The sequence below is a fragment of the Ammodytes marinus genome, assembly GCF_949987685.1.
Source record: "Ammodytes marinus genome assembly, chromosome: 24".
Taxonomy (NCBI): Eukaryota; Metazoa; Chordata; class Actinopteri; order Uranoscopiformes; family Ammodytidae; genus Ammodytes; species Ammodytes marinus.
Genome location: NC_137228.1, coordinates 10,351,544 through 10,377,692, shown reverse-complemented (window position 1 = coordinate 10,377,692; position 26,149 = coordinate 10,351,544). Strand labels below are relative to the sequence as shown.

General features: G+C 41.5%; 1 protein-coding gene across 1 annotated transcript in view; it reads right to left on the bottom strand.

Moving 5' to 3' along the window:
• The window catches only part of LOC307269996 (dystrophin-like), a gene marked incomplete at its 3' end in the record, with an annotated part of 102,422 nt that overhangs the window by 56,754 nt on the left and 19,519 nt on the right, over positions 1 to 26,149 (bottom strand). Inside the window, exons 9-21 of the mRNA XM_080053119.1 lie at positions 25,539 to 25,720; positions 23,727 to 23,877; positions 21,628 to 21,747; positions 18,194 to 18,295; positions 16,080 to 16,187; positions 15,500 to 15,679; positions 11,702 to 11,907; positions 10,616 to 10,739; positions 9,108 to 9,186; positions 7,401 to 7,513; positions 6,545 to 6,673; positions 3,770 to 3,962; positions 524 to 669 (exon numbers count right to left, since the gene is read on the bottom strand). Coding sequence (XP_079909245.1) covers positions 524 to 669; positions 3,770 to 3,962; positions 6,545 to 6,673; positions 7,401 to 7,513; positions 9,108 to 9,186; positions 10,616 to 10,739; positions 11,702 to 11,907; positions 15,500 to 15,679; positions 16,080 to 16,187; positions 18,194 to 18,295; positions 21,628 to 21,747; positions 23,727 to 23,877; positions 25,539 to 25,720 — 1,833 coding nt within the window. The remainder of the gene's footprint in view (positions 1 to 523; positions 670 to 3,769; positions 3,963 to 6,544; positions 6,674 to 7,400; positions 7,514 to 9,107; positions 9,187 to 10,615; positions 10,740 to 11,701; positions 11,908 to 15,499; positions 15,680 to 16,079; positions 16,188 to 18,193; positions 18,296 to 21,627; positions 21,748 to 23,726; positions 23,878 to 25,538; positions 25,721 to 26,149) is intronic.

Below are 26,149 nucleotides of genomic sequence, written 5' to 3'. Positions count from 1 at the left end.
GACCCCCTTGAGAGACACATTTCAATGTAACCTTTGATTAATAAAGTATCTCTTTTTTTTTTTTTTTTTTTTAGATATTTTTTGGGCATTTTTATGCTTTATTTGATAGTGCAGAGAGACAGAGGTGAAATGGGGCAGAGAGGGGAGTGACATGCAGAGAACGACTGCGGGCGGGAATCGAACCCGGGTCTGCTGCTGGGCCCCCCGGGAGGGGGACGCCTTACCAACTGAGCTAAAGGCGCCCCCCATTAATAAAGTATCTTAAGGCAGATTGTCATCTTACCTTCATTTGAAAAGTATCACGATTTGTTTATGCATGCCAACTCCAAAATTTGACATGAAAGGAATATATCAATTATCTGTAGCCTTAAGTTTAAAAGAGAGTGTGTGTGTGTGTATTTGTTTGTGTGTGTGTGTGTGTGTGTGTGTGTGTGTGTGTGTGTGTGTGTGTGTGTGTGTGTGTGTGTGTGTGTGTGTGTGTGTGTGTGTGTGTGTGTGTGTGTGTGTGTGTGTGTGTGTGTACCTGAACGTCCTTCAGTCTCTGTTCCATGACAGGATACTCTGTCACGGCCGTGGACGGGATGGCCAGCTTGGCCTCGCACTGCTGTAACCATGCCAACAGCGTTGCAATGGTTTCCTTATAACGAGCAGGGGGCAAGCTCTCCAAAACTACAGACAGACGGGGAGAGACAGAGAGTTGTGTTAAAAGATCAATGAGGTCTTATTTACCTAGAAACACTGAATTTCACCTTTTACTGTATTATCCAAACTTATTCTATTAAATTACTCATTTAAGTCCCTCTTACTCTATCTACTTCTAACCACAGTGTTTTAAGCCTTTCTTGTTTATTTTCTGTTTTTAGGTAGCAGCATGGCTCTGCGGATGGCAATGAGGCCATTTTTGTCCAGATTGCCATAACACTATGGACAGACATTCATGAACCCCAATTTATGGTCTTGGACAAATCCCACATTTACATGTAGGAATGTTGAGTTGTTAAAAACCATGTTCCCATTCACTACTGGGGCTATGCTTGTGACTTTTGTTTAGAAAACGGCTATATAAGTAAAAATTTAAAAAATCTTATTTTAAGTCCGCATGTGATATCCCGTATGTGAAAATATATTTTCCTATGTGTAAAAACTTAATGTAATTATTTTGAAAACTATTCCCAACATTCTTTGCAATTTATGTACATTTTTATATTTTTATAATACTACTACTACTTTTCAATTCATCAAGCTAATAAAGTGTCCCTGATAGGAATTGAACTGCCTTAAAGAAAAGCCTTGGCCTAGCCTGCATTCGGAGGGCGAAAGAGAAATGACTGGAGCAATCCTTTCAAGAGACTCCTTTTCTATATGCCTCTCAACTGTACTTAAATTCAGCACAGTAATCTGCCTTTTTCCCCATGCATGTGTGAGTAGTTAAATGTGTCTGTATCTGTGTGTGCTGGATATCTCAGCCCTGGCGTGCGTGAGAAATGGAGCATGTTGCACCAGGGAAGAATGTGTCTGAATGAGTAAAAAAGTCTAGTTTGTCTGCTTGGCTGTCAGCATCTTTCTCTCTCCAGCTGCTTCTCCTTTCTTTCCACACTGTACATCTCTCTCTCTCTCGCTCTCTCTTTCTCTTTCTCTCTCAATGTCTTCTCCCGTGGCTATATTTTGGTTTTCTAATTTTTCCCATCATTCTCTCCCTCATTGATATGAATAGCTATCTGCTCTTGTTTTGTCACGGCGTCCGTCTGATTTAGTTTTTTCTTGTCTCGATGGCAGCAGCGGCTTTCGTTTAAGCTTCTCTTTTCTATCTCATTAAGCCCCATAGACGTTGTTTTCACACGGAGAGCAACCTAACATACACAGAGAGAGAGAGAGAGAGAGAGAGAGAGAGAGAGAGAGAGAGAGAGAGAGAGAGAGAGAGAGAGAGAGAGAGAGAGAAGCAATGACAAATAGGACTCAATGACTCACTGACACTCTCGATAGCTGCTCACCACGGAGACAGGTGAAAAGGTATAACCACACGAGGTAGGAGCGCTGATTAACACAAAAGTCTGAATCACTTGAATGACCTCTAGATCCTCAGTCCGGGCCTAAGGTGACTCAAGATGTCATTGGTCATTGTGAAACAGAAGTAAATTATCCCTGTCCATCTATTGTGTGGTTGGTATTGGTGGTCACTCACTAGTTAATAGGCTTGCCAGTACAACAGAAGGAAGCTAAAATAGCTAATCTTATAGTTGCTCAGTTTGAATATAAGGTGCATATGAAAGGAAAATGTTCTTTTTCTTTGCCCTTCTACACTGCATGCCCACTCTTAAGGTCAGTGTGGGCATTCATTCAGTAATGGAGCTGGCAGAGAATCAGCCTCTCAACAAAGGATCCGTCAACAAGGTGGATGTGTGTTGCGCCGCCAACGTCATCAGTTCAAAGTCACTCTGGCCATGCAACCTGCCATCCGCCTCACTGCCATTGTACTGAGCTATTCTATTCAAGTGAGAGGTTTGAAAAAAGAAATCCTATCTTTGACTTGATTTTCATCCTGGGAAGAAAATCATATCTTTTACTATCAGCAGTTCAGCGTACAGTAATAATAAGTGATCTTTTCTGGTAGATTGAAACCGGCATACACAAATGCTTTGTGATGGTAATTGGGCGGCACATGAGACGGCAAATGTATTCGTCCCTGCATCTACCCACACTAAAGAGACGTTGCCGTAGGCTGCGGATCTGTTTACACGATCTCAATGCATTGGTTTCGTTTTGCGACAACAGCAACAAGTGTGTCTGTGTCGAATGTTTGGTTGTTGTTGCTGAGACATTTGCCTTTACATGCTGTCTGGTACAGTCTGTGGGCTGTCAAGGCTGAAATGACAGTCCTGAACTGAAGGCCAAACTAGTTCTATTTGACACTGTTTTGTTAATAAAAAGCAAATGAAAAGCACACAGGAACGCACATCCAACAAATATTGTGCAACTCACGATGGAGATTGTGATACAGTAGACGAGGCAGCCATCAATTAAAATAATGAAAAGGCCTAGATCACTGCCTCACCGTTTCCCTTTTAATCTTTTAATGGATATCTAATTAAAATGTCATTCCAAGAGTGCTGAAATCCCAGAGCATACCTCACAGTCCTTTGTAAACAATGGTTACGCTTGAAATGTTCAATAACTGTAAAACAAATAGTTTTTCTTTAGAGTGGATTGTTTCATTTTTTTACATCGTAATTGCAATATCTTGCCTGATAAAATGCTCAGGCTTTTTACAGATTATTCGGATTTTTTTTATATTTCTTTTTGAAAACAAGCCATTACTTCTCAGTTCATTGTAGTGTGTAAGTCTGCAGTCGTTTGTCATCCAAAGATTCAAGGATTTGTCTACAAAATTCAATACTTGGTGTAAAACTTTATGTCTCCCTCAGCAGTGAGGGATAACTGATATAATCATAATAATAAAACTATCCCCTAAAACTGGGCTGTTTTCAGAAACAACGGAAATTGCTTGAATGGATGCAGTCACTGCTAAATGCAATTGGTGATACTGTTTTTTAGTTTGATTTCTTACTTTGATCTAATTTTAGGTTGACTTTCAGTCTATGCTCAAGTTGTTTTCGACAGTCCCAATATATCAACAGTCAAAAAAAAACACCCGAATCTATGAACATAACTTTAACGACGCGCCTCAGTAAATGACACAGCAGGACTACGTTTTTCTTTTTTGCTGTGAATTGTATCCTCTCCTCTCCCCTCCCTCTCTCTCCTCTCTCACCCAGTTGTAGCTGCCTCTCTCTCGCCCTCAGATCTTCCAGCACGGCGTGGTAGTGCTCTTTGAAGGCATCTATGTCAGCGTCCAGGAGGGCTGAAGACTCCTCATCTCCATCCTTCTCCTGCTTCAGCTCCCTCAGCTGCTTCTCCAAGAGGTCCACCTGAGGCTGTAGGGAGGCCAGCCTAGACACCTCCTCCTGCCAGGACATAAGGGAAGGGGGAGGGGGGGGGGTCAAATCCAAATATTCATACCAGTCCTAATAAAAACCTATCTATGAGTTCTCTAGCACGGAGAAAACACATTATGCAATCTCAGGGAAAGCAAACAATTTAAACAGATATGGCAGCCTTTCCTTGACTATATACTGTAGCAGCACTGAAGTGACCTTCATGACACCTTTTTGCTTAACATTATAATTTAAACAATGTCCTTAGAAACCTGTTAATTAGACTACTACGCCGTCTTAGTCGTTTATTTAATTTTGTCTTGTGTTTGTGTGTTCACTTTTCCATGTGTGTCTGTGTTCCTTAACAGAAAATATCCAAAAATAAAGTGTTTAAAAAATATAAAAAAAACTGTATTACGGAAAAGTATTCTTTTTCCCCCATTAATAAAAGTTCCACTCCATTTGCCATTGTGCTTAAATCAGTTCGATTTAACAGAAATGTTTAAATTCTCTCTCGCCCAACTGTTAATGAATGGGTTGCCAAGCAGGTAATTGCTTACCAGCTCAGCAAAAAGTGAAATGTGCCTATGAAACTATTACTCCTGAAACTTTTCAAGAGAGACATGAAAGAAATCCCTACTTCATCATAATAGAAGAACAGCATAGTTCCCCTACCACAGTAAAACGCTTGTCGTATGTATTTTTAATGCATTGTAGAGCAACTGGTCCCAGTGTTATGAGAATGATAAGGAAAATGAAACTGTTATTCCATTCGAAACAAACCCTACTAAACGTACATTGTTCGTCGTTTCGTTTCAAACAGTATGTTTACACTTGACATTACATGAGAAAAGGCTTTTAGGATGAGTAACGTTATCTTGTGAAGCGCAGGCTGGGGAGTGTAAATTTCCACCGAATCCAATAAAGAGCAGGATGCAGTCAGCCACTAACAAAAGCCTTCACTCTGATAGCATCCTTGACCGGCTTCAGTGGAAAAATACTACACACTGTTAAATTTCGCCTTTAATAGACGGACACGAGGGTGGCATGGATCTTCTCATCTAGCTATAGTGTGGCTATTGATGCATTAACACTGGCGCTCTAAGGAAGGAGAAATAAGACATATCAGATACATACTTATAGGACATAATAGGTGTTGGTTTTGGTCCTTTTTTTTCTTTTCTTTTTTAGGAACACAAACACACAACTGAAAAACTGAACACACAAACAGAAGACAAAATGAAATAAACAACTAACATGGCGTAGTCTGCATAACAGGTTTCTAAGGACATTGTTTAAACTATAGATAAATGTTGAGCAAAAAAATTAGAAGTCAATAGGGTGTCATTAAAGTTTTTTTTGCTTTTTCTTTTTTGCTTCTTTTTAAAGAGTTGCTGACTATAAGAAAGAAAATGTCAAACACATTTTTAAATTTCATCTGGACCTGCTCATATGATACATAAACATTGAGGGACACTCAGACCAGGTAAGCTGCAGGCTGTAGCAGCTGGTGGGGGCTGGTTAACATGGAGTAAACTGTCCTGGGGTTTGAATGCAGCTCAGTATTCCTCCCCTGAACCACCCCAATGAGTTCACACTTTATTGCCGGAAGCCAAGAGACAAGCTCCTTATCAATGAATAATATTAGAATACACCATCATCTGTAACTCAGACGGAATATATTTCCATAAGCTAACAGTCGGCGGGAAAGGGAAAGTCGTTTTAAACATTTCGGTAAATATTTTATTTTCCAATTTCATAGGCTATATATAACGATAGAAAGTATTTGTCTGGGAGCAAAGTGTGTGTTCTCCATTGGTGTGTGTGAGGGGCAAGTGAAGATGAGTGGGCACACTTCTGAGGGAAACCTTTTTTGTGTGTGAATTTGTCAGCTAGAGCTATCTACTTTCAGCGCGCCTCAATCTCCTTTCTCCCTGACTTCATCTGTTATTTTTCTCTCTCACCCTTATCCTTTGACCAGCTCCATTCTTATTTCTATCTGACTTTGAAAGCTGCTGTTTCTTTTCTCTTAGATCTGTGGCATTACCTTCCTCTCTATACCTCTCTTTCGGTCGCATGCCCTTTCTTTCACTTTAATTACACCTCTCTTCCTCTCACCTTTTAAAAGTTTATATAGTTTATTACAGTGGAACGCAGCATGCATGCCCGGGCGAGTGTTGCCGAGTGCCGTTGCTGTAGCGATACAGTCTCTCTTTCAGCTTTTCCCCGTGGTTAAGCTAGGCTACTCATTACACATTCTTTGCTAGCACTATTTTGGTACGATTAGGAGCAAGGGTTTTCAAAGAGCCATTTGGACAATAAGGAAGAAGCACAGTTCAGTCTTAGTTGGAATGAATAAATACAAATACTTACAAGAAAGCACTGTGACAAAGATGCATGGAAAGAGACAGGAATTCAAAATAAATAGAAAAAGAATTAAGCACAAAACAAAAAAAGCAGTAAAACAACCCCCATGAACATGAATGTAATAATATTTGTTATGTTCAATCGCATGTGATTCTAGCTTCCAATGAGTGTGGTGCTGAACAGAGGATGACAGATCATCCCAGATGAAAAGTCTGGACTCAACAAACAATTGATTTCCCCCTTACCCGGCATCGGTCCAGTTGTACTTTGAGCGGTTCTGGTTCGGATGCTGGGGGCGCCTGCACTTTGAGCCAGTTCTCACTGTTTTCCACCGCCTGCTCACACTGCTCGTACAGGTTGTAAAAAGCCAGGACCTGCATGACACACACACACACACACACACACACACACACACACACACACACACACACACACACACACACACACACACACACACACACAAGGGAAAAGAAGGTGAAGGAAAAACCCTCAGTTAAATTTCCACAAAGAGATGAGCAATCACCCACGCACTAGCATCTGGCTTGTTCCACAAAACTCATTCCTAGTTTTCAGTATACGGCTCAGTCTGACTGACCAAACTCCCTTCACATTCAATTGGTGATAACCTGAGAGAGTGAGTCATATCACATTGAAATTCTACCTCTGTCCCTGGATAGCAATGATGTTGTTTCAAGTCTATACATTGTAAAAAAGGGGCTGGTTAGAGCCTCACTCTATGTGCTATTCCCCCTGCCTTATGGACCTTGAGAGGCAATATATCCACACTGACTACTTCTGTCTAAAGTTCTGATATTACCAACAATGGAATTGAGGAAGCAAGTATTTTGAAAATGAGCTTTAGAATATCACTGTTTGTTTGTGATTCAATAAAAGGTCTGAGAGGCAGACATACAGTTACATGGTCCACATAGTTAAAACCATGATGCAGTATAGAGTTTCATTCTCAAGTGTCAGTCTAGTGGTGTATTTAAATATTCAACAGCTTACATATTGACCGTGGTGCGGGCAGCTCAATAACGTTTGTTTTCTGCTATCACAACTTAATAGAAGAGAAAGGGCTTGTCATGTATGTTTTAGTACCTTGGTCTGGTAAGCCAGCCATGCCAGCCTGTCTGCCAACAGGGCACAGAATCCCACCCAGCGCTGGTTCAGCTGCTCCGCTGCTTGGGCAATGTCATCAGCACGACTTCCCTCTGAGGGCAGGGCAGACACACATACACACACACGCAAACAGTGTTACATGCCTCATAGTTGATATAGGCTAGCCTCTCTGTAGGGAATTGACAAATACACGCTCACTCCGTGCACACAAAATCTGCTGAAAGTCATCTGCAGGGGATGTGAGGCGAGCCATCAATATTCTGCACAAACTATGAGCTCTAAAAACTGTTTATCTGCCTGCCCACTGAATAGAGGGACCACACACACACACACACACACACACACACACAGTATATCAATATGTATTCAAGCTTACCGCTAACTGACATTTTTTTGATGTAAATGGCCAATTTAAAGTCCAGTGCCCGGAAAATGAAAACCTCCAAGAGGTTCCAGGAGAGGGAAAAGAAATCAATGCTAAAGTTGTACAAAGATGGATTCGCACTCCTGCCTCTGAAAGGGCAAACTGAACCCCATTGGCAGGATGAAAATTGGACTTGGAAAAGGCAGCATCCTGGCTCGCATGTCTCATCTGGCACACAAACGGGGCCTGAGATTGCCTTTTTTTGCCCGTAATCGTACCTCAATTATGTTCAATATACATTTACATGACAAGAATTTGGCTGACGCTGTTCCATTACAGCCTACTAAGAATACAATGGCAAAGGTTTGGCTAGGTAAGAGGCATGACATGTGATCCCAGTACAGAAGTAAGGTTGAAGTAATGATATGCTAATGACCAGTTGTGAGCAGTAATGCATTACTTTTAGTGGAGTAATGTAATAATGTTTAAAAGATTTCAAATGCAGTGATGACATTCCAGTGACTTATCCCCTATGTAACTGTGACATTTGGAGGGTTCGGCCTGTTTGCCATCTCACCATCTCTGAGTTTAGTAGAGATGACACCAATGGAAAATGTTCTTTAAATTACTTGTCATGTTTATTCATAATTTTAGTCAAAAGATTAATAATCATCCTTATAGTAGGAAGTAGTGGGCTGGGAGCCACTGATTGAAAATATAGAATAATACCAGTCACAGCACATAATGTAGTTACTGTAGGTGCATTTTTTCCCTCTTCTTCGCTACCCCACACACACGCACGCACGCACGCACGCACGCACGCACGCACGCACGCACGCACGCACGCACGCACGCACACACGCACACACACACACACACACACACACACACACACACACACACACACACACACACACACACACACACACACACACACACACAGAGACTAAGTTGAGACATGTTATGGTATGTTTGGATGTTGGTCAGAGCAGAGGCAGGAATATAAAGTGAAAAGTAGAAATTGAGTGTTATTCTGTGCTTTCAGAGGCTCCAACAATTGCACAAGGACAGAGGGAGAGGACGGGCAAAAGAAACATCTCTATCCCTCTCTCTCTTTTTTGTCTGTTCCTCTCTCTATCAGTGTTTCTATGGAGACAAGGGGAAAGAGGGTGGGACAGGTGGAGGCGTTGCTATGGGGACAGACAGGGTGTGCGTGCATGAGTTTTTGTACCAATGTGAATCGGTGTGTGTGTGTGTGTGTGTGTGTGTGTGTGTGTGTGTGTGTGTGTGTGTGTGTGTGTGTGTGTGTGTGCGTGCGTTACCCTGCTCGAACAGCGTCTGTGCCGTGCGCGTTGCCTCCTGAAGCTTTCTGTACTTCTCCGGCCGCTCTCTCTCTATCGCCTATGGCAGAGAGAAGGAGAGTGAGAGACAGGGAGAGAGCAGCAAGCAACCAGCAGGAGAATTATCATCTATTACTAGCAAAAAAAAGGATTTAAAAAACAACAAAAATCAATGGCGAGCCATCACCAGAGCTGTTTGGGTATAGGACACAGGTTTACGTTTAAGATTTCAACAGGAAATGTTTTATATCATGTTCAAAGTTTGCCACTTGATGATAAATTTGCTCAACATAATTTCACACATAAAAGACGATTCCAGCAACAACAAACAAAGGCCATTATCTGGGTGGGGAAAAATAAACTTTTAGGGGGTAATTTCTTCTGCGCGCCCGATGGCTGTAACAAAAGAAAACATTTCCTTATGTTATTCCACGTTAAAATTCACCTATAAAAAAGGCGGACAGAAGTGTGAAGATTCTTGAGTTTCCATGGGACCCTTGAGGGCTCTTAAGTGCTGGTATTACTTTGAACCACTATATTTGTTATGCTTGTTAATGTGTATCTGGAAATCTTGTTCAGTAGCTATCCAATGGTTTATATTATATAAGTTTAAGTGATCATCTTAAATGCATAATTTGCATTATTCAGTTTTGTGTCTTGTTCACTAACGGTGCTTAAAAGCTTCATACATTGTTAATAGGGGTTTGCGGTGCTTAACTCATTCATTTGAGATTATTTGTAAGCACATTTGTAACCATTGACTGTTGAACAGCAATCGTGCATCAGCCCTGTGTGGGTCCTTTTGTAGATCATTAGACATGTATTTATATGAGTGGATGTTTTATACAGTACAACGTTTGCTGCCTCCATTTAAAAGATGTACACAATGGAAGTCACTTGGGTAAAGATGACCAAAGCCTAAATGAAAAAAGTAAGTGAGTGAGTTATGTTGGTGGTATGCGATGGTTCTTAATTCTTGGCAAAAGTAATTTACTGTAATCACCAACTCTAGAGGTCCCTGTTTTAGCCCCTTTGACATATTGTTTTGGTTATATTCTCCACGCACCCTGCTTTATTTGATTTATCATTGGCCGTAGTAAGCGGAATATGGCACCGCACTTAACTTGATTTTCTGGTTTTCTCTGTTTATCTTTTAGGTGTTCTCTTTTTTAGAGGACAAATCCAGCCTGTTGTGAAAAGGTTTGAAAACTCCACAGAGTTATTATGGAGACTTTGCTGCATCTCAAATCACTATCTAGCCACATCAGCGTTATCCTGTATGCATAATCCCAGTTCAAAATGCCCTCACACGGGTATGATTGCTATGTGGAAGTTACATTTGGTTTCTAATCCAACTGTGCGATGGTGTGACGGAACCTTGTTATTTCAGCACCGCAGGTCTCTAAAGATTAAGCTCTGTGGGGTGTCTTGCACACACATACATACAAACACATACACACACACACACATAAACAAGCAGGGTATTTTACCTGCACTTTGTCATACAGCTCATGAATGCTGCCATCCTTGCGGGACACAGAGAACTCAGGGCTCTGTAGGATGGCCTTGCCACGGGTCATGTAGCTGTGGACCTCTGTGAAGTCCATGTCAAACCTGAGGAACACACACACACACACACACACACACACACACACACACACACACACACACACACACACACACACACACACACACACACACACACACACACACACACACACACACACATTTGGAAGGATTACCCTCCATTCTGATATTGTACCAAAGAAACGTGTGGCAGTTTTCTATTAAAAAAAAAACCTTCTCCATTGTTATCTGCCTGCCTGGTACTTCACTGCAGCTCATGTACTGTATGTCCAACAGCAACAAAATGGCATTGTGTGTTGCTGTTAAAATCAAAGTGATTACATTTAGATTATATTTAAAAGTAGTCTGTGACTCATTCCAGTCAGCACAGCACAACTTGGACTCAATTTCATTATATATCACAATACATTAACTCTATTAACTCCATCCAATCAGGCAGATATTGAAAGTCGCCTCATTACCTCATTCAGTAAGTGGAGCCAGGGTGTCAGCCAATCAGGGTCTAGTACTGTGAGCAGCTGCTTTTCAAGTCCATTGAGTAAATATATCTTCAACACTTGTTTATATTATGGAGTGAAATTATTACATTTACTGAATAGTGTGCACCAATGTATTTCAAATATTGAAAGTGAAACTGTATTAAAGTGCAGTGCTTGAATACATGTACTAAATGACTTTCTACCACTGCTTAACACTGACCTGCTCTAAAGTTACTTCTATACTATTCACTACAAGACACAAGAGGAATTTCACAATCTTCTACTTCACCACTATTCTTGGTTTTATTTCAGGCTGAGGTATATTAGCACCATCACAGATACTCATTATCCGCAGTGTTTCATTACCTACCTGCTGAGATAAGAGAGCAGAAAGGGGCGCATGAAACTAAACAATTCACATAAGTTAGAAAAAGGCTTTTGATGTTAGTATATTAATTATAATTCAAAGTAGACACACACACACACACACACACACACACACACACACACCTTTTCCTGAGTTCAGAATCCACCACAACTTGTCTCTTCTTCTGTGGTGGCGGTGACTCTCGGGCCTGGCGCAAAGCTGACACCTTCTCCCTGGTAGTGGTCACCTTGGTTACGGTGGTCGCGACGGAGCGGGTCAGCTCCGACTGCTGCGCCACGACAGAGTGGGTCAACTCTGACTGCTGGGCTGCACTGACAGCCAATGAGAGCTGAAGACAGCCACACACAGACAGACAGAGAGACAGACAGAGAGACAGACAGACAGACAGACAGACAGACAGACAGACAGACATACATACACACACATACACAAATAAAAGTAACATTTAGACAAGCTGCAGCCAACAGCAGCGACTTTATCAGTTTAAAAGAATCTGGCAATATCATACAGTTCCCAAATCATCACTTAACCCACCCTCACATCCGTCTGAAAGCCTGCGCAAACACAGACACACAAACACGCGCACGCACGCAGACACACACACATACACGTCCTTGACCGCCGATGAGTCAAAGATCAAATACTATAACATCAGTCATATTATCATCCCAACAAAAATATACGGCAGGATGTGTTTGGGGTTTCGACAAGAACTACAAGTGTGTGTGTGTGTGTGTGTGTGTGTTTTCTCAGTTTTGTGTTCGTACGGAGCCTGTGTGTGTGTGTTTCTGTTTCAGCAGGGTAGAGCCTAATGACAGTTAATAAGCAAGTGCAACTACTGGGACCGCCCTGCTACCATGGAAACGCATGTGTGTGTGCGTGCAAATGTGTGTGTGTGTGTGTAGCTGAACGGATGGAGAGCGTGTGTGTCTGCAGAGGTCAATCTGCCAATTATCTGACTGATTATAACAGACAAGTAATTGAAAGAGAGAGAAAGACGAAGAAGGAGAAAGAGAGAGAGGGGAAGTGAAAGCTAGATGGTGTCAGAGCCAGTTGATTACATATTTGTGCTTGGTATATTGTGTTTGTTTTTTTATGTATACTTAGAGTATAATAATATATGTATCACAGCTATAAAACATTGTTTAAAGGATATGAAATGAAAATGTTCCTTCTTATGGCTTAAGGTAATATGAAGGAGCCATGGCCTGTCATATACAGGACAATAGTTCAGCTCAGTGTCTTACTTCAGAATGTCAGGGCAGCAGTCCTGTTGATCTTGGTTCATGTGCGTTTTCATAGGATAGGATATCTTCTGTATTGAGCCTCAGACACACACTCTAAAAAGCCTGTGGCCCCTTTACAGATTGCATGGACCGGTCCTGACGTGACATACAATGTGACTCAGGTAAACATAGTTTCTTGGTTAGGATCCATCTTCACACAGGCTTAGCTTGGTGTCAAATAACCTTATTTGGACTATGGTGTAAATCTTGTGTGCCTTGCAATCGAGTTTAAACAGCCATCACAGGATGTAACTTTGAGAATAATGTGGCAATCCTCAGCCTTTAGCTTGTACTGATCATTGCTGTTCTTCTCTGCTTAGCTTCATTAAATATTCATGTTAGGAGAATTTTTTTTAAGAGTGTACAAAGATTTAACATTTTAATTCAAATTTACTAACTTGTTAGTTAGGCTAAATAACGAGTGAACAAGCAACCCATCCGCAATTAATATTACGTGAAATTGCTGTATTTTTATGGAGTTCGGTGTTACTGGGTTTAGACATAAGTATGTGTTTCGCGTTTGTGTAAATAGTGCCTTTATTGGGGACTATTTTCCGCATCCAATTAAACTGTGTTTGGCCTTCTAGGGTTTAGGGGACACGGCTGCCCTGAATTGAGTCTTTCATGCAGTATTGATAGAACAGTTTTACATTAGGCATGAAACTAGAGAGCGGTTAGGTATATCTCCCAAAATGTAACACTATTCTTTAAGTCCAGGCCCTTGAACTTTTGAGTATAGAAAGCACTGCCTGAGAAAAGGCCCTCAAGGGAATACAGTCTCCTTTTTCAAAAGCTGAAATAGAAAGAATACTTATAATTGCTCTCTGCCTGAAGCTCTCCAGAGATCTTAAAGAATAAAAATACAGTTATATATACTGCTATACAGTTCAGTGTCCTTATCAGCCCAATGCAATAACACCAGTATGCTCCTCAGTGAGCATGTCAGTTAAAAAAAAGCACATGTCATGACAACGGAGACAGAGATAAAGACAGAGAGGAGGAGATGAGAGAACAGCAGGAGACAAATGACAATTTAACAATCGAACATTTCCGGAAGGGTAATCATGAAGAGTGATAATTGTATTCCAGCGCTGATTGAAAGCACCTCCTTCATCAGTGTGTGTGTGTGTGTGTGTGTGTGTGTGTGTGTGTGTGTGTGTGTGTGTGTGTGTGTGTGTGTGTGTGTGTGTGTGTGTGTGTGTGTGTGTGTGTGTGTGTGTGTGTGTGTGTGTGTGTGTGTGTGTGTGTGTGTGTGTTTGCTGAGGACAGACCAGGTAGGAAAGGGTTGCACTGCACACACACACCAGTGGTCAGTCCTCCTAATTCCATCCTTCCTCCCTCAATATTCTCCACCGCTGTGCAACATAAACCTCCCTCAGTGTTCAATGACCTCTGTCACCCAGCCAATCCATTTATTTTCCTCTGTCCCTCCAGCCAAACACTTGCAGCTATCAGGAGGGCGCTCAGTTTCATCACAGCAGTGTTGTCCTAACAGGACCCATGTGACCTCAGTGCTCAAGTCATCATGCTACTGCTAGCCTTTTATTTTGACAGGAAACCAGAGAGAGAGAGAGCAATCTGTAAGCCAAAATAAATAAATACAAATATTTGACAAAAAAAAAACGCTTTGGTAAAGCAGTTAGGAGCACACTGATGGTTTTATAAAGGAGGAGAAGATGATAATCATTGACTTGTCATGTAGAGAAGTGAAATTGTTTATGGGCTTTTAATGCATTTGGAGTAGTCGTTTTGCCTTTCACCCAAACTTCCTCTAACCAATGCAAACTGATTTCCTTTAATCAGAACCTTTAATCATTTTTTTTTATCCTGGTTGCCATGTTACACTTTCTTGCTGGTTTTTCATCCTACTACCTCATCACAAACTGATTAAGACCTGGGACACAGAGTGAATGAAATGAGATGCAATCAGCCAGTTGTCAAGACAGAGAGATTCTCAGCCCTTACGAGCAATGCTGACAGACTATGACCTGGCCAGCACATATTTGTCATTATAGGCTAAAGCAAAGTAGTTTTGATCTTGATTTTGATTGGCTAAACTTCCCCCCACGCTTTAATGTATGGTCAATTCATGGGTCCAAGCAACATAACTTATCATGTGCACATAGGCCATAACTGTACAATCAAATCAATAAACAGGAACAAATGTGGGCTTTATCAGACCCTCTCCACTGACATGCACACATATGTTCCTGACTCCTGGAACAACTTGCAGCAACAATTTAAAATAAATAACTTCATTTCCTTTGACAAATGTAGACATATTATCGTAAATCTTCCAAACTCTATATGTAACTGTTATAATTAAGCTATATTGTACTTTCACCCATTTCATTTTGATTGCAGCCACTCTACATCGCTGTCTAAATGTTTCAATAGTTTTTTGTCTCTTTATCAGCTTGTTGTGTATTTGATGTATTTGCACTGTATATTGTGTATGTATTATTTTTGTTTTTGCTTTGCATTTGTTTGACTCGATACATTGTAAATGAGGGTCACCCCTCGATTGAGCTCTCGAGTATAAATAAAGATTGAAGGAGAATAAATGATATTCATAACACAGGTCTCTCAGTCATTCAGTTTTTTTCACAGCCTGAGTGTGTGTATGTGGTGTACCTGTGAGCTACTGGTCTCCAGGCTCTGCACCAGTTTGTCCCAGCGCTGGGCGAAGCTGTCCAGTCTGGCCTCTAGCTTACTGGCCACCTCTTTGTTCTTGACGCTGGACAGCAGGTCCTGACTCATGGAGCACAGCTTGTCCAGTATGGGACGCTTCACCTCCAGGTCTGCCTTCACCCCCTGGAGGGACACACACCGACACACACACACACGTTTGTTAAGGTATACTTGTGAGGACACTGATTGAAATAATGCATTTATGCATATTCCCCTAGACCCTTACCCTGACCCTAACCATACAAAACTAAATGCCTAACCTCAACCCTTACATATACCTAATTCATACCTGAACCTTAAAACCTTGTGTTAAACCTCAAACTGCCCTTTAAAAGGCCTTACCCAAAGTTAGAATCGCCCAAATTGTCCTTACTTTCCAAAAATGCCCTCACCTCCGGTGGTTAAAAGCTAAAACTGGTCCTCACAAAGGTTCATGTACAAGTACCCTGCCCCCCCCCTCCTCCCCCCCCCACACACACACACAAAAGTGTTGAAAGTAGATGTGTAGTATGTTGTGACTCACAGCCAGACGACGGAGACAGGCCACCATCTCTGCCTGATCTTTCAGGTTGGTGGTCTTGATGGAGCGAACCAGTTCCTCCTTCTGAGTCAGCCAGGAGTCAAATAAACACTGTGAAGGGAAAGGAAGACAGGAGAAAGGGAGAGGAAAGAAGAGAGAAAAAAGATTAAGATGAGGAAGACTTTAAGCCATTGTCTCCTGTTGCTAGTGACAGCTCCCTCCTCAGGCCTATTGTCTGGGCCAGCATCTCTCCCTCTGCCCACCATCACAACGGGAAATATTTCTGTTATCGGCGCACGGACAGTCCATTTACAAGCTGAGCCTGGGGTGCTACTTCAACATTTCAGCATTTAGCCAGAGAGCGAGTGGGGAAATTTAATTCAATGCATTTCTTGATGCGTTAAATCATTTATCAAATTAAATGTAGGTTCTTATGGCTGTCTTGAAGCCATTGCAGGCACATTGAAGAGGTTATTTAATGACAAATCTGTACTTATCTAAGGTATCAACCGAATAATCATACTTTACCAAATGGGCCCCTGATGCCCCTAGACCTAAATTTTGGGCACATTACGCACAGGTACCATGTAAATATACATAGTATGCACTGAGACTTTTAAACAGAAAGCATAAATAGATTTTCTAGATTGATTAAAACATATCTGGAAAAGTACCAGCTACAATGTCACAAATGTGTGTGAGTCAAGGCTTACTTGGTTCTGAATAAAACAATAATGATGCAGTGTCAGTGTCACAGCCTTATAATGTCAGTAAACAAAGGGTGACTGTGACCCACAGGGGGGGGGGGGCAATGCACATCCAGCTCTGTGCTATTTAATTAAAACTCATCAGTTAATCGTGTATCATCTGAAGCAGTGATTTCAGCTTCCTCTATTATTAATCACACAACATGAGTAAATCGGATGTGCCGACACATTTAATTTCCTTTACAAAGTCTGTTGAGGTTAAAAATATCAACTGCAAAAAGCTGATAAAAGGACAAGAGAAAATCTGAGTCGTTCATTATATCAAAGTCATCAAAATAGCTTCCATTAATACTTTTAATCTGAAAGACTGCTGGATGGATTAACATGACATTTGGTACAGATGTTTATAGTATTTTTGACCTTTCCTTTAACTTTTCCTCTGGTGCCATCATCAGGTCAAAATATAAATCTATCCTATCCCTGCAAAAGTAATGATATCCACATCGGCCTTAGCTGTCCTTTATGTTAAATGATGCTAGATGAAAACACTGATGTTCACAATATATAGAAATGGCAGCGAATATCATATCACTAAATGCTAACAAGGTCACAATAACAGTGCTGACTTTTTGTAGGAATTTTGTTTACCCTTCCAAGTAAACCGGAGGCTGTTTGGAATGCCGTTCGTTTTTGCTGGTATTTGGTCATAAACCAAAGTATGAGTCAAATTGATCTGATGACGGTGATAGAGGGAAAAGCTATAAAAGTGATAACAACGTATCCTGTGGGGAACATGTAACTCTGAACAACGTTTCAAGGCAATCCATCTGATATTCATTGAGGCATTTAAGTGTGGCCCAAAGTGCTGGACCGACTTAAGGCAACAATCAGATCCCATATGGACGTTATTAGCTGCAATTATTCTTCCTCTTCACCCTGGCCATAAAAAGATCCCTTCCTAATGCTCTTTTAATGTGAGTGAGTCAGACCAAATTCAAAGTTGGTGAACATTTTAATTTTATCTCAAGCTACTGTGAGGCCTCAACAGTGTATGTGAATGGGAAGAATCAAGTGGGAATCTTCCAAAGTTACATTTAAGTGCAAAATTCCCTCCATTGTAACCATCCTTTCATGAATATAAAGTTGTTTCGGCTTAAAGTGTCTCTTAAAGGCTGCAGAATGTGGGCGAAGACACAACCTTGATGATCTGATCTCATCATTATACATGCAGCACACACAGCTGTGATCCTCCACACACACACACACACACACACACACACACACACACACACACACACACACACACACACACACACACACACACACACACACACACACACACACACACGCACACACACACACACGCACACACACACACACACACACACACACACACAGTTGTGCTTATACCTGTTCATTAGTGAAGTGCTGCCATTTCAGTAAAATCTCTTGAAGGAGAATCCAGCGTTCTTCTGTCCATCTACAAATGGATGCCCAGCGATCTCCTAGCACCTGCACACAGACACAGCAACACACCCACCCACACACACACACACACACACACACACACACACACACACACACACACACACACACACACACACACACACACACACACACACACACACACACACACACACACACACACACACACACACACACACACTTTTAAATCATCTGTTAATGTCTACATTAGCACAAAAATTCCTTCTGAAATATGTCCCCTGAGGAACTGAAACATTTTCATTACGGTGCCTCAAAGGTCTGACGAAATCACATTTTCGCTTGCCAGTTCAATTTCTCTCGCTGCCAAGGAGGGCAGTTTGATTCACACCCTCCTCTCTACCAGAAGCATGGAGCTGATCATCTGAACTTTATGGATCACTAATAGATCACATGACTGACAGAACAAAAGCTGATTGGCCACGATTTCATTCAGGCTTCATAAGGTTTAGTAGCATGGTTGGGTGGTCACTGGTCAAGTTTGAATGTGTCATCTTGAATTGTATAAAACCAATCTTATTTGAGCTACAAAGGTTTTGGAATTCTTAGTTATGAATAAAATTAATTCAATTATAGTAGAGTGTGAAATGACTTTTCTGTGATTTAAATATCGCACCCATTTTTTGGCTGGTTTTGCAGGGGGGGAAAACACTTATACCGGGCTTTCCTATCTTTATGGACAAAGTGCTTTACAACTTGCCTCTCATTCACCCACTCTAACACAGCGGTGTCGGTGCAGCTGCCATGCCAGGGGCTAGCCTGCCCATCAGAAGCAATTTGGTGATTATCATCTTCCTGGAGGAGACGAGGAATGAACGAGCAAACCCCCTGGATAAACGGATAACCTACTCTACCTCCTAAAATATATATTTCAATGCTATGAATTCAGTGATGTTTGAAATTTCAAAATTAGGTATTCAGTTATGACTACATTTCTCAAATGGGTATTCAATTGCTAACATGAACCTTTTCCTGTATTTTGGCTATGTTCACTTGATCGGCCTACAGGTCTGAACGAAGTGAGTTAAAAAAAATTACACACACACACAGGCTGTGAGCTTTGTTGTGTATTGGCCTATAGGCAGCTGGCAGTAAAGTGGGAGATACACTCTTCTGTTCATTTAACCGGCGAATAAATAAAAAAACGTAATGTGTCCACTGAACAAAGTCATCGGAGTGACAGAGGGAGAGGAGGAAATGAAAAGACAATGAGATGCAAGTGAGGGACCATCGAGCGGAGGGAGACAGACGTGGAGAGAGAGAGAGGGAGAGACAGAGAGAGAGAGAAAGAGGAAGAGAGAGGGGCTAAATAGGTTAATCTTAAAATGAATGGCCTCTAATTAATCAAGTGGCAGTTCCACAGCGAGGAGAAATCAGGGAAGGCTCCTTCTATTTGGCACACACTGTTTCGCGCTCATCTATTTATCTCGCTTGTATTTCTTTACTGTGTAGGAGACAACAACGCCAGCAAATACTCAAACACAAAGTTCTAATGATGTCAAGTGCGATAATACTTTGTGTGTGTTTTGCATTGTGATGGCTTAACATTACATGGTGAATTCAAGATACTTGCAATACGTTTAATATACTCAGCAGACTTTTTTTTTTCTTTTCGAAGGACTAAAGTTCCTGAATAAATTTGGGAGGAGAGATTTGCATTGTTTGGGCTAATGTGCTTCAGGTCCAGATAGGCTTACTTTAATCCACAAGCTCATCAAACCGTTTTTTTTTTTTTTGTTTTTTTTCAGTGATCAGAAACATCCAATATTTCAAACGTCTTCATTTCCTGTTCCTATGTATTGCCAGCTCTGGCCAAATTTAACCTGGGCTACCTTATACAGTATCCCCAAAGTTGACAGATTGAACCACTCAAAATGAAATGGCCATGGCTTCCTCTTTTCTCCTTGCATCAACTTTACATCCTGTTTCTTTCCTAGACAATAACTAATTAAAATATAGACAGAACTATCAGAATGTAAACAATAGAGATCCTGACGAGATTTGTAATACGCCGGTGGCACCGAAGCGCGTCTACTTATTTCCAAAAAGCTCGATAATCAATTTCAGAGTGAGATACCTATTCCAATGTCTGAATCCTGACAATACACAGTCATAATAGTGTGACTTTGCTTTCGACACAGCGTGGCATGCTGCAATCACGGCTTGTGTATTAGAATCCTCGGCTGTGTTTTTAATGGATTCCAGCTTTATTCTTTGCAGTGTACAGGAGTTAACCAGGGGGGAGATGAGGTACCATGAATCAGAAGTGAAGACAAGCGCGGAGAATTAACCGCACAAATAGAGCTGGCCAAAGTGCGGCTCCTGAGTCCACACACGAGTCTGTGTGTGTGATAATAACTTAGAGAGTAAACAAAATCAGCAGAAAAGCTCCGAGACCAACACAAGCACATCTCAACTGGCAAGGTCTAATTACTGCACAACACCAGAGACAAACGTGTCTGCCCCGTTCCATCTATTTCCCCAGAGAGGAACAACAAGGAGCCCAGTGTGATGAGCCTATCCCCACAGGGAGAGAACGAGGGAGCAATGAGAGAAGACAGAGAGAGAGAGAGAGAGAGAGAGAGAGAGAGAGCGATAGCTCAAAAATAAAGATGACAATTAGCCCAAGAAGCACTTGTCTTCCTATGAAATATTCCTATTGTTTTCATATCATATCATAATCAAGTTTTATATTGATTAATTGCTTCTTCCGATCACACTAAGCAAGATGTGTGACGCCTGAGTATGTTTAAAGGTCACATAATATGCTAAATGCACTTTTTAAATGTGTTCTAACATATCCATGGGTCCACGGTGTGCCTAGAGACTGCCAAAATATTAAAAAAATAATAATAATCTCTCCTTTTCTCACTCTCCCCCTTTCTGAAACCCCCACCCCTCCCCCCAATATACTCCAGTCAGAATTCTCCTCGTTTCTGACCTCAAAAACTGGAAAGCCAGAAGCTTCCACTGTGCAGCCCACACCCCTATTTCTTATTGGTACACGGCCCTGACAGACAGAGGGCGAGGCGTATCTGGCTTTGCTTCCGGACAGGGGGCGGGGGGAGCTCAAAGATTGTATATTTACGAGAGGAGCTGCAGCTCTTTTTAAAAAATAGGCCATTGTGAGATTAGCTGAACATCAGCATAGTACAATAAATTATCTGAAAGTTTTTTTCAGCAAACAATTAAAGAAAAACGTATTAGGGACCACTAAGACCATATAATATGGTGTATAATAGAACCGAAAAGTGTATAATATGGGAGCTTTAAGATGTCACTGTGGTGTGAGAATGTGTGTGTATTTTGGTGAGTGTGTGTGATCTTTCTTTTCTCCTGACCTGAAGTTTGCTCTCCAACGCGGCGGTGGCGCTGTCTCCGCTGCTCTCATCCACCACCACCACCATGTGTGTCAGAGAGTTCACCCTCACCTGCTCCAACTCCAGGTCCTCCTGCAGGAGCTGCAACACACACACACACACACACACACATAAAAAACACACACACAAATTGAGCACGACAGGACTACACACACAAAACTAGTTTTACAGTAATGACTACCAGCCGCTGAAGACCTGAAATAACGTTAACTAGATCAAAACGTTAGCATGGACTGTCCAGAGAAATGAGAGCTAGAAAAGCTTGCTCAGAGCTGTCAGTTCTTTTCTATGGAGTCATTCAGTGTCAAACAAAGAACACAGTTACGAAAAGTTACAAACTTTGTCTTAAGAAACATAAAGGCAACCTATTGCCACATGTATTTAGAGCTTTCTCAGTGAGAAACTCCTTAGTTTCTACTAGTTTCCATTGGTCTATCTCTATACTCAGGACTTCTAATTTAAAATACTATATGCAAAAAAGGTGCGTAACATGTGGGCATATTGTTTAAACTCCGCACTGCTGGTAACATGGTTACATTTTCAATCTCTGAAACCCTCCACTTTCTTACAATCATTTTCCACATGGTTGTAATCCCAGTAAAATGTTTAGTGTAAACTAGGGGTGTGCACGTGTACACGTGTAACCGTTTAGTAAATCATAACCGTTTAGGAAAAATCAATAAACGAAAACCGTTTTTTTTTTTTTTTTTCTTCAAATTTCAAAGTTTTTAAATATGTTCTGGAGACACGCGTTTATTGATTTTACATCACTAATAAACTAATTGGGGAGGATAAAAGCTAGTCTGCCGAGAATCTGTCTGTCCCTCGGCGAGTGTGTGTGAGTGAGTGAGTGTGTGTATCGGCGCACACACACACACGGGGAGTCGCCGTGCTGGGGCTCGACTCACAGCCATGGAAGAGGGATGAAAGATAACCTAAAGATTAAAGTTACCCGGTTGACGTGAACTACGCTCGTAAGTAGCCCGAACTTTATAACACCTGTTCAACATGCATTTAACGTGGACATGTAGAAAGCGATAGGCTATATTAATCAGGAAATGAATGAAGCGCGATTATGACGGCGAACGTGTGTGTGTGTGTGTGTGTGTACCATGGACCTATTATAAGAGGTGTGTAAACGAGCGTAGTTCATGTCAATTGTGTGTTTACAGGCGAACGAACGCGTATGTGTGTGTGTGTGCGCGCGCGCGCCTACAAGACGGCGGGGGCACGAGGACAATGAAGTCACGGTTAACCGTGTACACGAAAAAAATTTGTCGTGTACACGGTTAGGCATTTTTGTAAACGTTCACACCCCTAGTGTAAACCTATGATTTCTGAGTGATTGATAGCATATTGTGTTTGGTATGACTGGTTGATTGTAGTGTGGATCTATGCAGCATGGAGCTTCAAAAAAGGATTTAGACATCATCTCCGTCCTGATAAAAACACTCAGGTGCAGTGGCAGTTTTCAACAGCAGCACTAATCGTTGATTAACCTGCATATTATGACTGAAAAGACCTGCAGTTTTGGGAGGGGGGTCTGGTAGCGGCTTTTATACATCTGTACCCACTGTCTCTTAATCTGTCCATGCCTCCTTGTTATCACACGTCTACATGAGTCTCCTATCTGCAGGGAAACGTGGGGAATAATGAAGTCAATAAACAGGGGGAGGTAGTATCAGCTTTACTGTCCTATTCTGTATTCTAACTGGAGCTGCTTTCAAACGTACAAGGTGAAGGTTATTGATAAACCATCAACCCAACGTCTATGGCTCATATCGGACCCAAGTAAAAAACAGCATGGCAATGATGGTAACTGATGGTTATGACAGGGATTCAACATTTGAGAAACCTAATTTTTGTGCTTCTTCTGTCTAAAAACCAACCACAATTTGGATGGTAAATCTGCCTTAGGTTATTGTGGTAAACTGTATCAAGCGGAAAGCCTGACAGAGTTTAAAAGCTTGAACTAAGTGGGGCGAGGTCTCGGTAATGACATGTTTTCCTGGATAAGCCTGAAAAAAAAACACAGGGCTTAGACCATTAGCTGCCCCCACCTTGTGTTCTTCCACTTGGTGCTTGACGTCCTCCAGGTCTGGCCCCAGGGGTTGAGCCCCCATCCTCTTGATGCGTGCCTCTGTCTCATCCAGCCAGTCTGTCAGCTGCTGCAACTGCTGGTGTTGAAGTTCCATCAAAACCTCGTGGAGTCTGAGAGTGGGAGAGGCAGGGGCAGAGAACATGGAGTGAGCAGTCAATCACATGCCGTTAAGGCTAAACGTAAAAACGAAAGGCTAGAATATGTTTGTAAACAAAACCCTTGGACTCTGCTGCTGTATACAGCGAGATGAAACTGTAACATTGACAGTAGCTTTCTAACTTCAGACAGTGTTCTCCAGGGATCCAATTTTCTTGTGAGGAAAGTTTGTTTCATTCAATTATGAGAATATACTTAGAACATGTTCACTTCTCAACACAGCCAAAGTTACATAGTGCCCCTTTAATAGTAGAAGTCCACTATCCTGTTCATATATTCAGCCCTGCATTAGAACTGAGTAGTGTTTTGGCAGTCAGGGCCATGTCTGCACAGCTTTGAGCTTGAATCAACAAGATTATCAAAGGAGATAGCCCAACAGTTAATTAAATTTGGCTCAGTGTCAGTTATCATCGGATGCACCATAATTAGAAAGGCCGCAGTTCTTCGTATCCATGAGTGTTGCCTGCACTGTGGGGACCTTCATTCTTTTTCTAAGACGGAAATGTATTCACTTTATTCTCAGGGCTAAATCAGAATAGAAAAACTGTTGTGAAATCATCTTGGCCCGTGCTGTGTTTTAATTTATTTTGATTGTTTGTGTGTGTGTGTGTGTGTGTGTGTGTGTGTGTGTGTGTGTGTGTGTGTGTGTGTGTGTGTGTGTGTGTGTGTGTGTGTGTGTGTGTGTGTGTGTGTGTGTGTGTGTGTGTGTGTGTCCACATCCCGCATTCAACATTCATCACCTCTCCCCAAATTCTTGTATCTTTTTTAAGGCCAACTGGTTTTTTATTCCTAAAGTAGTAAACATGCAGAAAACTGTTTCATAAAAGTTACATTTATGGAACGACACACAGGACAACAATGGAAAGCAGTGGGGAGGTGTAAATAGTTTTTATTGATTATTTTTGTTCATCTATATTTTGGGGCATTGTATGCTTTTATTATAGATGAAAAAAGATTGGCAACAGAAAAAGAGTAATGATGGACAAAGTTCCATGGCTGGATTTTGGTTGGTGTCAACCAATGTATTTATTCATAGACCCTTATTATTAATTTATCATTGTGTTACTTCTTATATATTTGATCTATTTATTGTTACAACTAAATTTTCATACACAGGCTTCTCTGTCTGTTTAAATCTGTTATGTTGTTATAGTGCTGTTCTGTTCTTCATCAATTATTCAATGAACAATTTAAGCTTTTTGAGGCACAGAGGTGCTTTGTGCTAAATGCTAACTCCAGCATGGCAACTTGACAATTTGAACGCTTGGCTGCATTCCAATACCCATACTTTCTGCTATTTATTATTGTAGAAAAAAGATTTAGGATGTCCCAATTCTTGTGATCTATTTAGTATGCTTAAAAATACTCTGACGTCTACTAGAAGTGTACTCACATCGACGGAGCCTCCGTATGAAAACAACCGGGGATGCGAAAGATATAAAAGTAAGCGGCAAGATCAAGCCGCAATGTTATGATGAAATAAATAAGTAAAAGTATGTCCTTAGTGTAACATACAACATGCATCCTAACTAGATTGTTTTATGGTCAGATGTAGTATGTAGAATAGAAAAAAGAAAGAGTATGCGATTTGGAAACGCAGGGCTTGTGTCTCTACCTGGCCTGTCTCTCCATGCTAGCCACTCTCAGGTGTTCCCATCTGGAGTTCAGTAGGTTCATCTGTTCCCTGACTTCCGAGTCCTCGTCCTCACTCAAGTGGCCTTCCCCCAATAGAGCAGCGCCTGCCCGGAGGACCCTCCCCACGCTGCCTTGGTGTGTGGTTAGCTCTACCATGTAGCCCTGGTGAAAGCAACAAATAAAAACATTTCATGCACCTACTCACACTCATTTTGCCTAATCGCTCCTCCAAAAGAAAGAGTGGTGCCTACTCTCTCTCTCTGAATGACCCCCCTCTTTATTCACTTTAGCTTGCTCTCCAAAACACATTTCCACATGCTCACCTTAGTGCTTAGTCTATTATCTCTCAGCATTTAACTCTTACATGATCCTTCTAGCGACCCTACACAGCAGAATGATCGGGGGTTAATTTCATTTGGAGAGAGCGTAAAGTCGATACTGAGCCAGTGGTCCGGTAAGTCCACATCCATCAGAGGTAATTCTACACTTCTTCGCATAAGTGCTGAGCACCTGTTTAAAAATCAACTGTAACAGCACTGCAAGTGGACAAACAACTTAAACATCTGATTCAAGTCCATTCAAAATGAATAA